Consider the following 15,534-nt stretch of genomic DNA (forward strand, 5'->3'; position numbering starts at 1 on the left):
ACATATAATAATATTATGTTAAATTCCTGCTTACCTCATCTCTGCCCTCATTTTGCCCTCATCCCAGGGCAATGCCCCCGATTACAGTGCAGGTTGTAACAGAATGGACAACCCAGGCACAGTGAAACTAGACTAGAGAAACATCTCGGAGAAGGATCTGCATAGCACCCCAAAGTGCAAATCTTTCAAAAGGCTTCAGAACCTCCTACCTTAAATGGAAGTGGCTCTGATGAGCTTTGCAGCCTACTGCAAACAGCCCTGTCCCTGCTAATGGTCATATTAAAATTAACTACTGCTTTTATGCAGATGACATCTGTAGATTATAGCCCAATACGACAGATCCTGCCTAAATTACAAGGGAGCAGTGAGCAAGGCCCAGCCAAACTGCTAAGTGGCCAGTACGACCGTAACAGAGGGAACCCTTCTCTTTTCTTTTATCATCTGGTCCTGAACTTTACATCTCTGGCATGTGCATCATCAGTAAATCGGGCTGGAAAGACCTAAGTCTCTTGGTTAATTCTAAACATCCAAGGAAGAATTTAATTATTCTTGTGTCATTTTGATGGATGTTTATCAAAAATGAAGACCTCCACAAGCAATTGCAGTGCTTCAACATCCTTATTGCTAAAATAAGTTTTTTCCTAATATCTAATCTGAATTTTACATGTCAGAATTTAAGCCCCCTACTTCTTATGCAATCCACCGTGGATATGGAAATAATACTCTTCCACTTTGCAGGTAGGCTGTATATATTTGGAGAATACTAAAAAGTCTCCCTCTTCAGAAGAATAAAGCAATTCGTTCCATTTTCCTTTGTTGGCTGTAATTCCCAAACCTCTGATAACTCTCACGAGTCTCCTTTAGATTCTACTAAGTCTTTCTTGAAGTGATGAGCGCATAACAGCAGTATAGCACAAGTCTTACCAACACTGAGTAAAAGAGAAGGATTATTTCACATTTCACAGATTATACTCCTGTTTATACAACCCAGTGTGACATTCTATTCTTTTCTTTTTTTTTACAAAAGCATCACTCTGTTGATTCACATTCAGCTTGTAACTCAAAAAAACACTTAATTTTTGCAAACAATTTTCTACAGAGCCAGTTGCTTACAAACTATATTTTCACAGTTGATTACTCCTGTCTGCTCTTACCAGATTTTAATAGCACTTTAAATTTTTCAGCCCATTTTTCCTGTTCGTTAAAATGATTTTAAATTCTAGTCCTGCTCTTCAGCATATCTGCAGTCTCTCCCATTTTTATGTCATGCTCATATTTAATAAGTATATCATACATTCCGTCATCCATGTCATTATCAATATTACTGGATTATAATAGAAGTAAGACAGACCTCTGCAGAACTGCATTCAATACATCCCTTAATTTGGACATTGGTTCATTAATTGCTACTCTATGGATGTCGTTTTTCTTGCCTGAAAGTTTCTGATGAGCAGAGAGGATTTGTTGATCCACTGGTCAGTAAATTCTGACCCCTTCACGTTACGTGACCCCCTAGATTGTGAACCAAATTCTCTCCTTAAATACATGGGTAAAGCCAAATCAGTGCTGTAACAGCAAAAAATCTGACGAGGTCTACAATAGTCACTGACTAGGTAAAACCACAGGGTTTTTTATTCATTCCCACATACAGTGAAACAATTTTCAAACTTAATCATAATTTTTCTGTTCTCTCAGACAGATGGCAAATGGTTCAAACAAGGCTATGTTATTTCCTTGGTTGAAGTCTCTGCCATGTGCACATTCCCAAGTATACTTTATAACAGAGAAAGCATGCAACACCCGCTTCTGACTAGAAACGAAAGCATCATATATACATCACCCTGTTTCACATGAGGTCTAATCTACAAACCATTAAATTTCAATTCAGCTGAATTTGCATCTGGCATACAGAAGAGGAGTTTTAAGAAGGGCTTAATTTCCAGATAATAAAGTTTTACATTGAAAAACTCAGTTTATGTTGAAATAGAAATAGGTTCCCTTAAGAGCAAGCCTATATTCCTGGTGGTTTAATGTCACTTGAGCTTAGGTTTTCACTGAAGAAGATGATAACAATTTTCTGCAAGTGAAAAAAAAAAATCACTCACTTCTTCAGTGAAACTACAAAGCTTGATCTGCTTTCTTTATCCTGCCTTTTCCAGTGTCTGATTAATTGAAATAGTCTGAAACAGATCTCCAAAAACTGTTTTTTCAAATCATCCTAAAGTTCCAGAAGTTTCTTGAGAGGAAAAAAAAAAAAAGGTTATCAGCTAGCAAAATGTTGGCAGTTTTGTCATTGGTCACAAGGTCAAGACTTTTTTTTAAGTGTCAATTCAGTTGTGAGGTTGAAGCTGGAGATCTGTAAACAAAGCCTCTGCTACATTTACAAAACATAAGGAGTTTAACAGTGAGGAACCCTTCACAGTGAAGTGATTCTAAGGAAAATACAGCTTAAATATGCAACTAATCTTAAGGCTTGACTGTTTTTTTAACCCTAGGTATGTGTTTTTAGGAAGAACGTGTTCAAAAAAAATTTTAAATTAAAATTAAAGAAGGCCATGAGTGTGAGAAAAATAAGACTATGATGTTTTTATTATTTACAGATTTCTGGTTCAAATGGTTAAAGCATCTATGACTGAATTAGTGACACACGGAAGATACAAATTTCAACCACTCATGTTTCTTTCTCCAAATGATGATAATTTTACCAGCAATTTGTCCTTTTACAGGAAGCCATCGTTTGTTTCCAGATCTAGTACAAACCGCTTTGCTTGGGTTAGCACACAAGTAATGGAACTGCATAAGGAAAGCTGACCTAATAGACAAACAGCTGATTTTACACTGAAGTTAGTGCATTTGGAAATGTTACCTGGATTATGAAAACAAGTGTTCTGTTGGAGTAAAGAAATTATATTCCTTCCTCTTCTGCAAACAAAATGAATCTAAACCTTAAGGGTGGTATTTACATGCACATTCTAGCAGCTTTAAAATACTTCATGAGTTCACAGCAATTATAAACCTGATTTAAATTAAGTGATATACAAGCATAGTACTGATTCTGGCTCCCAGGGGAAAAGCTAGGAAGTGGTTAAAAATAAAGTGCATTCCTGCTTCAGAAAGATAAAGAATAGTGTCATACTGTAAATTGATGAAGGAGGCAAAAGCAAAGCAAAGCAAAGGCATTCTCTGCCTCATCATCTTTCAGCTATTATTTGACTTTGAAATCATAATATCTATTCCAGATTTTTTTAGTAGAACATTGTAAAAATCAGTCTGCCCTTTCAGTGCTGTCATCATGCTGAGAAGTCTCACTTCAATGCTTATTCTGAGACTGTATTTTAACATTATGATGTATTTCACAACTCATTTATTTTTAAACCTGAATTCTGATGCAGTTTTTAAAAATGAGGAAAAAAAGACGAAAGACTAGAGTAGCGATTCTTGTTACAAATACTTGCTAGGCCTAAACTTTCTGGAATTACCTCAATTTCTATTTTTTTTTTTAAAAAAAAAGATGATTGCCCAGTATTTCAGAAATAAAACATTTTTTCCTCTGTTTTCTGAAGTTAAACACATCAAATACTATCCACATACTATCCTGTCCAGCAGGCATCATTCATTACCTTATATTAATATAGAAGATTAGCAAGCTGAATTAGAATACTAAAATAACCTTCCTTAGGGTCTAGAAGTTTATCTGGGGACCACTTACAACATCTTGAAAAATACAGATGTTGATGTCTCCATTAAGAATGATGTAGATAATAGAAATCAGAGATAACTGAAGATTAGATCATCTCATCTGCCCCTGAGTATACAGAATAAAAACTAGCAACAGAGAATATATGAGAAACAGCACTGAAGTGAAACTGCATTTTACTCTAGCCAATGAAAGTATGACTGCTGGATTTTTTGATAAACAAAAATCTTTAAGGAACTCAAAATCTAGATTTTAAAAAGCAGTACTTTGCAAACAGTGATAAATTAATATATGCTATAGAGGGCATTAAAAGCTGGTTGTAAAAGTTCTACCCCCCCTCCCCTTTTTTTTTAATCTACATTGCTCAGATATTAATGACAGCATACCTGCAGAAAGACACTTTGCTTCAAAATATGACCTGAATGTCTTGTTCTTCAAATAGTCCCATTCAAAAAGCACTAACTGTGCAGACAAAAATTTAGCATTTGGATTAGATTATTTTGAAGGAAAAATACAGGTACCTTTCAGTTCAGGAAGTTCCATCAGTTATCTCTGAAACATTAAACATGATATATTTGTTACTCACCCGTGGCTGTGAAAAAACACCTATTGTAGAACAAATTGGAAGAATTCTGTTCAATTAGTCAGTGAAGCACCCAACCATTTCCCATTATGTTTTCATTATTCTAACCCATTTGGCAGGACTGAATCTTTAAATTGGGCATTGGCTATTTGCACCTGGGTCAATAACCACACGGTCACACTGGTTACAGTTCATTGACATCTAATGAAGGGTTTAAATTTGACTAATGTAATCTCACAACATAAAGTCAGGCTACTTGGAAAGCAATTATACATGAAGAGACCAGACAGTTCTCTGGAAAAAAAAAAAAAAGTGCTCACAATGAATGTATTGGAAGAGATTATTATAGCATTATTTATCACTATTAGTATAGAATTACTTTATTACCCATGTAATAATTCGGTGTAATCTACTGTCCTTGCAGTAGGCAGCAACATCAGCTGAATAGTATGAAAACTGGTTTGGAGTTGCTAAGTTCAGACTGAGAACTTGCTCGGAATCCTGGTTTTCTAACACATAGCTTGCCTGTTTCCAGGACATTTACATTTTTAGTATTCTTCTTTTAAAAGATGAATATTTAAAAGCAAGGAAACTACTGAGCAGTAGTGAGCTCCCACTGGAGATGAGCCCACCAAGGACTTTTTAATAAGGGAAAATGCTGTGGCCCCAGCCAATGTCATCTGCAGGGTTTACAGGTAAATGGCAAAATTGGCTTAGTTCCCCTTTGAAATCAGTTCTCACTACAGAGAGCCTTGGCTGATAAAACAAGGTAGAAAGATATTACCTTAATCTTAGTGACTGTTGGCTCCCCTCAGTTCTGTACTCTCAAACTTTCCGTGAAAGGTCCTCATGCACATAAATGCATCAGAATCAAACTTAGCTCACCTGAGCTGTTTCCCTTGTTGAGCATCATTCCAGTGCACACAGCGACAGCATTACCAGACCCAAACCTGGTGTCATCTCCCATTTTCATAACAAAAAGAAGTCTACATCTCTGCTAAAGTACACAGCATAGCCTTGAGAATAACACTGAGATAATACCACAGTACTAATTATCTTGTCCACCACATATTAAAGCCATAGAGAAAAATAGTTACTTGCAGTCCAGGATATAGGAGTGGAAAAGATAGAAGAAAACATAGCAAGGTGAAGAAAATACAGCACTCAGTTTTGGTCCCACTCCCACAGAGTCACCTTCCTGTTTTACAACTTCTAGAGGAAGAACTGCCAAATGCACCTCAGCTTCTCAAGCTTTCTTGCACTGTCTCCTTTCAATGTCCTGGGAAGGGAAAACTCAAGTTTCTGTTGCTAGATTCAGCCCTAGAGACCTTTCAATGAAAGAATTAGCCACTGAATTAAAACACTAGAGAGCAGGACTTCAGTAAATCCAGGAGACTGAGGACAGATGCTCCCACCTGTTCTGGTAGGGAACACATACAACATCTCTGAGCCAAAACAGATGATAGATAGATACTAGTTACTTCATGAAACATGAGCAATACCATCAGGATAATTCCCCTCAGTCACGGTCTGAGTTGAGGGGAAACATTTTCCTTTCAGCTTGCATCATTTTAATACCTCTTTGCATAGGAAGAAAAAGATCAAAATTCATTGAGCCAAATGAAGTAAAATAATTGCTTTTTCCCTGAATTTTAGGGCTGTTTATGCCAGTATATTGTCAGAGTTATCCTCTCTTCTGTGGATTTTTTTCCAACAGTTCACAGGAACAAGTGAATAAAAATGAATCTTAGTTATTCCTGGACAGATCATTTCTCAGTAAGAAATGAAAATCCATGTGCTATTTTGGCAGAGGACTCCTCTGCTCCAAGCTGTAGTCTACAACCCACTGATCTTTATTGCAGTATTGAATAGAGGTAGTAGCAGCAATCAGATAAAAAATGCTTCCAAAGCTTCCCAAAGATACCCAGAAATTTAGCTCTGTATGCTCACAGCTATGGAGGAGCAGGTGGCCACACTTTTCTACCAGGTAAACAGATTCAGTCTGTCACTGCAGGCTAAGGTTCCAGATGATCAGCTTATTTCAGTGTTTTGTGCTGAAGTCTGTATGCAAGAATAGCAGTCTGGACTAGCCTGCTGGACAGAAGGCATTGAGCAGACAGCTCTCACGCTTCATTAATTTATTTCGTAGCCATTCATAGCCATATTAATTTTTGTAGCTAATGTACAGTGATCCCAGGGCCGAGGAGCCAAAAACTGGATGACTTTGACTTGAGTATAATTCCCATCTTAACTGTGCCACATACACTGATAGCACTTCAAATTGCAAGAACTTTAAAGCAAATCTCAATATCATAGTACACTTTCGCTTCCACATTATGCTTTATCTGTCTGTCCTTTGAAAAGCAAAGCAATCCAATTTGTTGGCATCTTTATTTTTCCAGGTCTTTGAAATTACTTTTGTTGTTTTGCTATACGTGTTATCATCTTTTTTACATCTAAATAATATGAAATTGAAGTAAAGTGAATACTAAATAAAGCTAGTTTAATCTATTTTCTTGTACCCTGGTTTTTAAATAAGCAACATTTGAATTAAAGTCCATGCAGTTTACAGCTTGAATTACTAGGCATCTGACTTCTACATCCATTCTTGGAGTTTCAGGTATTACATACTATTTATCAATTTCGTCTGAAAAAAACTATCACAGTAATAAATATATTTAGAGGACACAAATATCAAATTCAGGCTGGAAGAAAACAGAGTCCCTTCTCTGGAACTCTGATCAGGGCAAGGACTGGAAGAGTGGGAAGCTGCAGGAATTGTCAGTGTAAGCACACAGTTGGTCAGATTGGCAGGTACCCCCATGCTGTCTCTTCATTCTTTTCTTGGCACCGCAGCAATTATACAAACATGACTTAGTATTCACCTTGTACAAGGCAAAGTGTATTTTACATGGAGCTTACTGTTCTGAGTTTTATGCTATTAAAAAGGAAATTATGTTAATCCCATGAGGTGGTTATGTACGTTACCTCTTTCAACCTAGCATAAATTTTGAAAAAGTTACTGCAATTTCTAAAGACCTTTAGCAAGTATTCTACACAAAGGAAAAACCTCCTTTTTGCACCTAAGGGAAGAACAAGTCTTCCTCTTTCGAAGCCTGCTTTTATGGTTTTAGCTGCAAGCAAAGAATTATTTGCCGGTAAGAAGTCGCTTTCCTATTTTGCGACCAGACGACATTTCTTCACTGAAACGGCAAATAGCTGATACTTTCCTTACGGTGAAATAAGGAAAGTACTTCTTGGCACAATAGGGATGTTTGTGTAAAGGTGATCTTCTCTTGCTATGGAAAGTATGAAGTCCAAGTGGGTAATTGCCAGGCGTGGATACCTTTGGGTGGGAGGCTAGCACACAGAATGAAACAAAAATTTCTCCTCCCATGGTCTAAGTCTGCTCTATGTCACTAAGTCATAACACATTTAGTTCTTGGCCACAAAAATATGCTATCCTGAAACTGCAAAACAATGTCTAGAGCTGCTCCAGCAAGTAGGTTGGGAGATACAGGGTGAGGGAATTACCTCTGGTTACTTGCCCTGTTTCTACAGTTAGCTTCTCACTGTCTGCTTTTGAAACATACTAACATACTAGAAGCAGGATATGCATTCACTCGCCCCCTTCATCTGACTAAAGTTTGTATGTATTTTTTCTCCATTACAAACTTTTGTGCAAATCAAAACAGCAAAAACAGGAAAAAAAAAAAAGAGAAAAAGAAAAAGCACAACTGTAAATTTTGTCAAAATAGTGATTCAATGTGTTGAAATAAAAATAAAAACTTTCACAAATACCTCTCTGAGAGTGCCTCCCCCCACCCCCAGCATCCAGGCTCCTCAGTTACCTCAGCGGTTCTTGTCAAGATGGCACCTCCTCATGGGCCTGCCTGGCCTGCGTGCCTCAGCTGTCCCAAACACTTCTCCAAAATGACTTCAGGGCTTCTGACCCAGGGTCTCTTATTACCCTCCCTCCTGGAAACTAGAAAAAATATATATACTTTTTATTGATTAGCCTTCTGGTTTTGTTCTTCTTTGGTTTGTGGCCCCTATAAAAAATTAGATCTTCACACTGCCATATCCTGCGACTGAGGGCAGGTGCAGCACCTTTCAGTATACCTTGCAGGCTGGAGTTGGAAACGCAGCCTGTACAAAGTACTCTGACTGAAGTCCTTGAAATTTCAGCACTTCATTATTTTAATATAAAGTCCCACCAACCCACTGACTAACAACCACAGGGACCAGAAGTTAACCATCAACCACACTGTCCAAATCCCATGTCTGTAGACGTGCCTGTTGCTGTAGCAAAAATGGGCCTCAATGAGCCTTTTCTTCCACCAGCTTCGCTAATTCGGCTTTTATTTTTATTTACTGACCCAATTAAAGATTAAACCCATACTATGTTTTCCTTATGTTAACCTACTCATTATTTAGTTAATATCTCCACAGCTGAAGCAGAACTGTGTCCCCTGCTCCAGCAGTCTCTTCCCCTGGGCTCCCAGTTTGCCGCCCAGGCCTTCCCGCACGAGCTGAGGCAGCACGGGGCCTCTGGCAGGCCGAGGCCAAGCAGGCAGGTCTGCCTCTGGCTCCAGGAGCCAGCCTGGCCCTGCCACCGAGCTGTAGCACCTGGGGTGGGTGCAGGCAAGAAAGGTAGAATGGTAATTTTAATGCTGCCACAGGGGAAGGGAAACCATCCCCTCTGCTCAGTCTGCAATGCTTGCATATACAGAGAAAAAAGTTTCCTTGTCTTGACAAAGCAACCATGAAACACCACACGGGGAGGCCAGCTGCCTAATTACTTCATCACACTTTCCTCTATACTGATGCTGCAGAGGAAGTTAAGCAACAAAAACTAGCATCTCTGCATTACAGCTTTTGCAATACCAGACAGCACAAGAAGCTGTCGTTCACCAGCATACCGGTTTATGTAAAGAAGCACCATGAGCAGCCACAGTACTTGCAATAAAAATAATACAGTATTATAAAACTATTAAAATTGACAGTAAATTATAAATTAAAATTATATAAAATATATACATTATTTTAAAAATTACAAAATAAAAACTTCATGTGTCAGAACAGAAAGCAGCTCTATGTGCAGAAAATAACAGTGGTATTCCTGTTCCTATTAGAGGGGTTAAAAACATGACAGGTGTTTGCAATTTCTTCTTAAATTAAGTTTTGCCAGAAGAAAATTTGGTCATAGTACATGCAACTTCACTGCATCTTGCTCTGCAGAGATGGGTTATCTACAAGTAACAGTTGTAAAGATCTGCACGCCGTTACATCTATTTCAAATTATTTTCTTAGCCGAATGCATTAGGTATCTCCTGCTTTCCAGGCCATAAGCATTCATAAAGACATGTAACTTGGGAAAAAACAACCAACTATACCTTAATAACTACCAACTTTTGTTTTTCATTTCAGAAGAACGTGTCCAAACGACTTCAGTAAAAATGCTTTTTTACATAGTACTCGTCCTTGGCATCATCTCTCTGTGGTGGCATTGGAGGGCAAGAGACAGGATGAAGGTTACAAATCTCACTGGCAAATATATATTCATCACTGGATGTGACACAGGATTTGGGAATATGGCAGCAAAGACTTTTGATAAAAAGGGATTCCGTGTTTTTGCCAGCTGCCTAACTGAAACAGGTGCCAAGGAGCTGAAAGCTGTGACCTCTAACCAGCTTCAGACAGTGCTGCTGGACGTGAGAGATTCAGACAGTGTTAAGAAAGTGGCTGCATGGATCAAAGCTGAAGTTCAGTCAGAAGGTAAGCGCCAAGATATCTGCCTTCCAAAATTAAGAATAAATTAAAAAAAAAAGAAAGAATTGCAATAAAGTTTTCCCCAAAACACCATGCTATGTTCACAGTTTACTCTAATTGACATTTGACAAGTGTGTATGGATGTCTTGTCGCCTTCCAGAAACATGGAAGAAGATCTCACTAGAGGCATGTTTTATACATCTACTTAGTGGTTAGTGACAGCTAAGTATCTGCGAATGCTTCCTCAAAAAGTCAGGCTTATTGACACATTGTTATAAGAACAGATATACAGTTCCTGGAACCTTCATCAAGACTGCTTGCACTCGCATGCATTTCTGGGTTTGGGCATGGGTGCTCAGCACCTCCTGTGCTATGTTACAAGGCTAAGGAACAAATTAAAGAAATTCTGCTTAACAAGCTTAAAGAATACTTACTTTAAAAATTGAAAACTTTTAATACATGACTTGTAAGCACTCACTCTAACATAGCAAAAAATATATGTTCTTGCGAACTATAGGGAATAAATGTAACTACTTTGAAATATTGCTTTGCAGGCCACCCAAAAAATAAAAAAAATCCTGTTTTTTTGACCCAATAAGTCATGCAAGACAAACTGCTGCTCCTATTACCGATGCTAATTGATTTCAGTTGGACTACTATTGCAGTAGGGTTTACAAAGGCACAAGATCCATGGGCTGAATTCTGGTAACTTTGAGCCTTCAATCAGGTCTATTATGATGTGCCATAGTACCGATTATACTTAAGGTTAAATTCTAATCTCCATGTTACCTTTCCTCTCTTCATAAAATTGCTTATAACTTGTTCAGATTGCTTTTATTCAAAACTGTGCTTGGTTTCCAGCAAAAAGTGATCTTGTTCCACATGAAAAGCTATGAGTAAGGTCAAATCAGATTTGTTGTCCTTTTGGCCCATCACTGACTCACTGTGAAGTCTCACCCAGTTCAATTATTCTACCACATAAAGCAAAAATTTGCTTCCTAATGTTCTTTTTTTTCCTTGCAGGTCTCTGGGGACTTATTAATAATGCTGGAATTATAGGGCCATCCGCTCCTACAGACTGGTTGGATATTGAGCACTTTAGAGAACCAATTGAAGTTAATTTAATTGGACTCATAAATGTTACAATAAATATGCTTCCGTTGATAAAACAAGCAAAGGGAAGGATAGTAAACGTATCCAGTGTCGGAGGTCGTCTAGCCTTCAGTAGTGGAGGTTATTGCCCTTCAAAGTTTGGGGTAGAAGGATTTAATGACAGCTTAAGGTATAACATACTGTGAGGAAAGACCACTCTTTGTTTCCTAGGCTAACAGACTAACTGAAAACCAGCACATGCAAAACAGAAGCTGATCTACAAGCCTGGAACTTGATATAAAACTGAAAAATACTACACACTTTGGGCTAATTCTTTTTAAAAGCGCCTTTTCTCAGCATAGATTATGTCACTTTTGAAGACTAAGATACAAAGCCTGTTTGGCACATAAGGTGTCCTGAGGTGGTACTGTGGTGTAGTTGGTACTCTTGAATATTCATAACTAACTTACCTCAGTGTGCACAGGGGCCTTATTGCAGACAAGGTTTCACTCAAGGGAACTGAGATGTCTCTGCAATATGAACCTAATTTTCCTGTTTAAAAGTGCACCTGGAGACTGCCAACAGCAGCCCATCCAGAGCGAAGGGAAAAAGAAAAAAGAAAAAAAAGAAAAAAGAAAAAGAACACCACCACCAAAACCACATACAATGAGTTATTGCATGATATTAATTTTTGTCTAAGCTTTGTTCTCCAAAGTGTCTTCTCTTAATAATACCAGTCATTAGAGAGATCTAGAGAATATAACAAACTAATTCTGCTAATTCTGTAGACTGCTATGGCTTCTTCATGTAAAACAAGTAATAATTTGTGTACCTAAATATATAGGGCCATTTTAGATACCAGGAGGTATCCAAGACACTTGCACAGGGCTGACAGATAGGAGACATGGCCAAAAGGATGCATACCAATCTGGAACATCAGATGGAGGTTAAGAGGTACTCACTAAGACATATAAAATGGCTCTAGATACTTACATTTAGGTAGCCAGACAGTCTTACAGGCAAGTCAGATCACTAATGAGCAACTGCAAGGTGAAATAGGATGTGAAATACAATATGCTAGCTACTGCACAGTCACTGCCTATACATGTTCACACTCTGTCAAGCAGGTAAGACAGTTCATCCCTCTTTCATTTTGAGATAACAAGCTGAAAGTTCACAACTGTGCTTGCCTCACAGTATTTGTGTGCTGGTGTGCCATGTAAAGCCAGAAATAAAAGTACTAGTACAGAAAAAATTATACAAAAATATTTAAAAAATAATCCCACAATATTAATAAGAATTTTTAATGAGATTAAATTGTTGTGTTGTCTTTGCAGGAGAGATATGAAAGCTTTTGGAGTTAATGTTTCTTGCATTCAACCTGGACTGTTCAAAACACCATTATCCAGTCCAGTAAAGATTCTGAAAGAGAAGGAGATTATTTGGAATCAGCTTCCTCCCAGCACTAAAAAGCAATATGGAGAGGAGTATTTTCAGAAAGGTGAGGCAATTTCCAGCCATTTGAATAAAAAGAAGCAATGTATTTCTTGCTGAGAAAGCCTTCCAAAAGGGCACTATATCCTCTAATCATTCTGACTTATTGAAGAGACTACATGGGAAAAGATACTCTTCAAATGCCTCTGCATCACAATATGGCTATTCACACAAAAGACTCGTTCAGGGAAACTTTATTCAAATCTCAGTTAAAGATTAATTATTTGTGTTGGCGTGTAGCTTTTGAGCAAACTCCCAAACAGAAAAACATTTATCTGATGATGTAACCAACGTGCTTGCTGTGTTTTTCTGTCATTATTTATTTATTCAGTAATCAAATACGGATAAATTCCCTTTGCTTCTGCTAGCCCCAGTGGTAATGAAGCCATTCAGGAATTGCCTGACAGAGACTACTTGCTTAAGCCTGCTTCAACAGAAGCTGTTTGTCTTTTGTTCCTTGGGCTTTCTCGCCCATCAAGTTTCTTCTTTACAACTGCATTTCACAGCTTCCTGCAAAGCAATTTCCTTACTAAGAGAGACTCATTTACAACCACCACAGCATTTGTTTCCCTTGGCCTTTTTCACAGTTAGGTTTATTCTGAGCTACTGTCATTGCAATACAAACCCAGTTGTGCCATGACTATGCCACAGTAAAGAGTAACTAGGCTGGTTCGGGAGTAAACTGTATCACAACATCATTATGGATGGGGTAGTTGGTCCTCAGAAACTGCTATGAATTCTTCTGTAGGGAGAAACAACAAATACCGGTTCCTTAGTGAAACTGCACAAATCAGTGTTGGATGAAGAGTTAAAAGTCACTTTTCCTGTGTGTCACTGAATGGTCTTTTATTTGAGTTTTACAGATGCAGCAAAGAAAGAAAAACTGACCAAGATCTGTCTTAACAAGGACATTTCCCTGGTTGTTGAGTGCATGGAGCATGCCCTAACAAGCCTCTATCCACGCACCCATTACATCATTGGGCAGGATGCGAAGTGGTTTTGGACTCCCCTTTCAAGAATGCCAGCAGCTGTACAAGACTTCTTACTCCTGAGAAACAGAGCAAAGCCTGCAGCTTCCCACACAAACTAAATCTTTGCCAATATATTCATCATTGCAGACAAGGCCAATTCCGCAAGATTTGTCCTTTACATCAACATGATACAAACCATACGTGAAACACACCCTCATGCCCTATAAACGTAAGAAATGCATCTATTTCTTCAGTATCTGCTACTATTAAAAAATAAACAATTTCTTTTATTACTTTATTTCATTTCTAAAGTGTAAACCGGAGAGAACAAAGTAACTAATAAACTTTCAGAAATGGCTGTGACTTTTCAGCTCCTCCACCTTTTAGGTGCTTAGTTTGAGAAGCCTCAGAGGTTCCAATTTTCACAAAGATCCACACGACAAAAGTATCCCAAGAAAGCAGAGAATGCAACTTTAAGCCCCAACAGCTGGAAGAGTTCTGTCATCTCAGGCAGAGGAAGGAATGGAAACAGGGCCTTCCTCTGAGAGAGCTGAGCTCTTGCAATATAAACTAGCAAGGACAGCAGAAAGTCTTCTTCCTGATGCTGCTTTTTTTTAGCACAGTAACACCTATTCACTTTTGAGGCCAACAAAAGAAAGGTGCAGTCCTAACTGGAGACAGAGCAAACTAAAGTGCCTGAATTGCTCAGATGGTTGCAGTTCACATCATGTCCCGCTTGCAGGACTCTGCAAGGCTTGGAGTGGATCCAGCTACAGGGACTCAATGCCTGCAATTTATGTACTGAAGATCTAATGCGTTACATTTTTTTTTTTTTTTTTTAAATTCTGAGCTTGTAAGACTTCTGGTCTGGAAGTTATTTCCTGGCATAATAATAACAACCCTGTGTTTTGTGAGGTGCAGACCGGCTCTTCTCTTGTTCAGTTCCTGACAACACAAGTGCCTGCTACGATCCGGCACTGCTGGAATTCATCATGACAAAGCAGCCGAGATACACAGAGACCCCACCTCACCCCCCACCTCACCCAGCTGCACATTGCTCAGGAAGTCATTTCCCACTGCCATGGAAACTGGCCTGCAACCAAAAAAAAAAAAAAAAAATGCTTTCCCCACCCTAGTGAATTTGCTGTGATATGACCAGGCTAAAGAGCAAGTTACCCAGTGGCTACCCTTATATTGTTGGTTTTCGATTTAGTTTCTTTGGAGCCTGCAAAACACTTTTTTTTTTTCTTTTTTTTTTTTTTTTTTTTACTTTTATCAGTGCAGCTTATGCTTAGGATTTAGTGTGGTCATTTCGTTTAGAGCTCAGTTATCTGAAAAGGTCATTCTTTCCAGAGCACATTTGAAGTGAATACCTTTGAACTAGCTATTGGTGGCATTGCTTTTGTCAGTTTGATTTTACAAATATTTTTATGTCAAGCGAAGTAATAGAAAACCAAGTTCTCTTCATTTAACACAAAAGCCAAAGGTTGCTGTATAGCTGTCTGGTGAGCTAATGGCTTCCCTGTCCCAGTCTGCCTGAGCTGTTAGTTTTCCAGGCAAGAGCTCAGTCCACCTCTGTCACTGAAAAACTTGGCTCCTGCAGAACAGGCAGCACGAGGCCCTAGTGATGTGAATGGTGTCCCCTGAACTAAGAGCCCTGGCAGCACCTCAGACAGAGTCTCATTCTCTCTATATGAAGTTAAAGCATTTTTTCCACCAAGATTACTCAGCTGAAAGTGATTGAAGAAGTAAAACAAAGAAAGTAGAAAATAGCAACACCTGCTCCAATCTGTATCTTTAGAAATCGAAGTTTGGCTGGCTTATGTCAGCCCCTGTCAAACCACAGGTCTACTATCAGCTGCTGCAAGACCCTAGCACTGCTATGGTTAAAGTTCAAAAAGAATTTGGGAAAAGGCACACTAGCT

At 38.5% G+C, this 15,534-nt stretch overlaps 2 protein-coding genes across 14 annotated transcripts in view; one reads left to right on the forward strand and one right to left on the reverse strand.

Moving 5' to 3' along the window:
* DHRS9 (dehydrogenase/reductase 9) overlaps nt 1-14,529 on the forward strand; it is a 29,112-nt gene extending 14,583 nt beyond the window's left edge. For all 4 annotated transcript variants that reach the window (XM_083842440.1, XM_083842439.1, XM_083842438.1 and 1 more), the window contains 4 exons: nt 9,711-10,058; nt 11,076-11,334; nt 12,482-12,645; nt 13,502-14,529. In XM_083842440.1, the coding sequence (XP_083698566.1) occupies nt 9,740-10,058; nt 11,076-11,334; nt 12,482-12,645; nt 13,502-13,728 (969 nt within the window). In that variant the 5' untranslated portion in view covers nt 9,711-9,739 and the 3' untranslated portion in view covers nt 13,729-14,529. The remainder of the gene's footprint in view (nt 1-9,710; nt 10,059-11,075; nt 11,335-12,481; nt 12,646-13,501) is intronic.
* The window catches only part of ABCB11 (ATP binding cassette subfamily B member 11), a 68,406-nt gene that overhangs the window by 40,686 nt on the left and 12,186 nt on the right, over nt 1-15,534 (reverse strand). Inside the window, exons 1-4 of one of the 10 annotated variants that reach the window (XM_083842361.1) lie at nt 11,615-12,481; nt 9,677-9,778; nt 8,132-8,265; nt 4,219-4,249 (exon numbers count right to left, since the gene is read on the reverse strand). The exons of 1 other annotated variant lie outside the window; for it this stretch is intronic. The gene's annotated coding sequence lies outside the window, so the exon portion shown is untranslated. 8 more of the 10 variants (XM_083842356.1, XM_083842362.1, XM_083842360.1 and 5 more) reach the window with 8 other exon arrangements.

The sequence above is a fragment of the Anser anser genome (assembly GCF_964211835.1).
Source record: "Anser anser genome assembly, chromosome: 6".
In the NCBI taxonomy this organism is placed as follows: Eukaryota; Metazoa; Chordata; class Aves; order Anseriformes; family Anatidae; genus Anser; species Anser anser.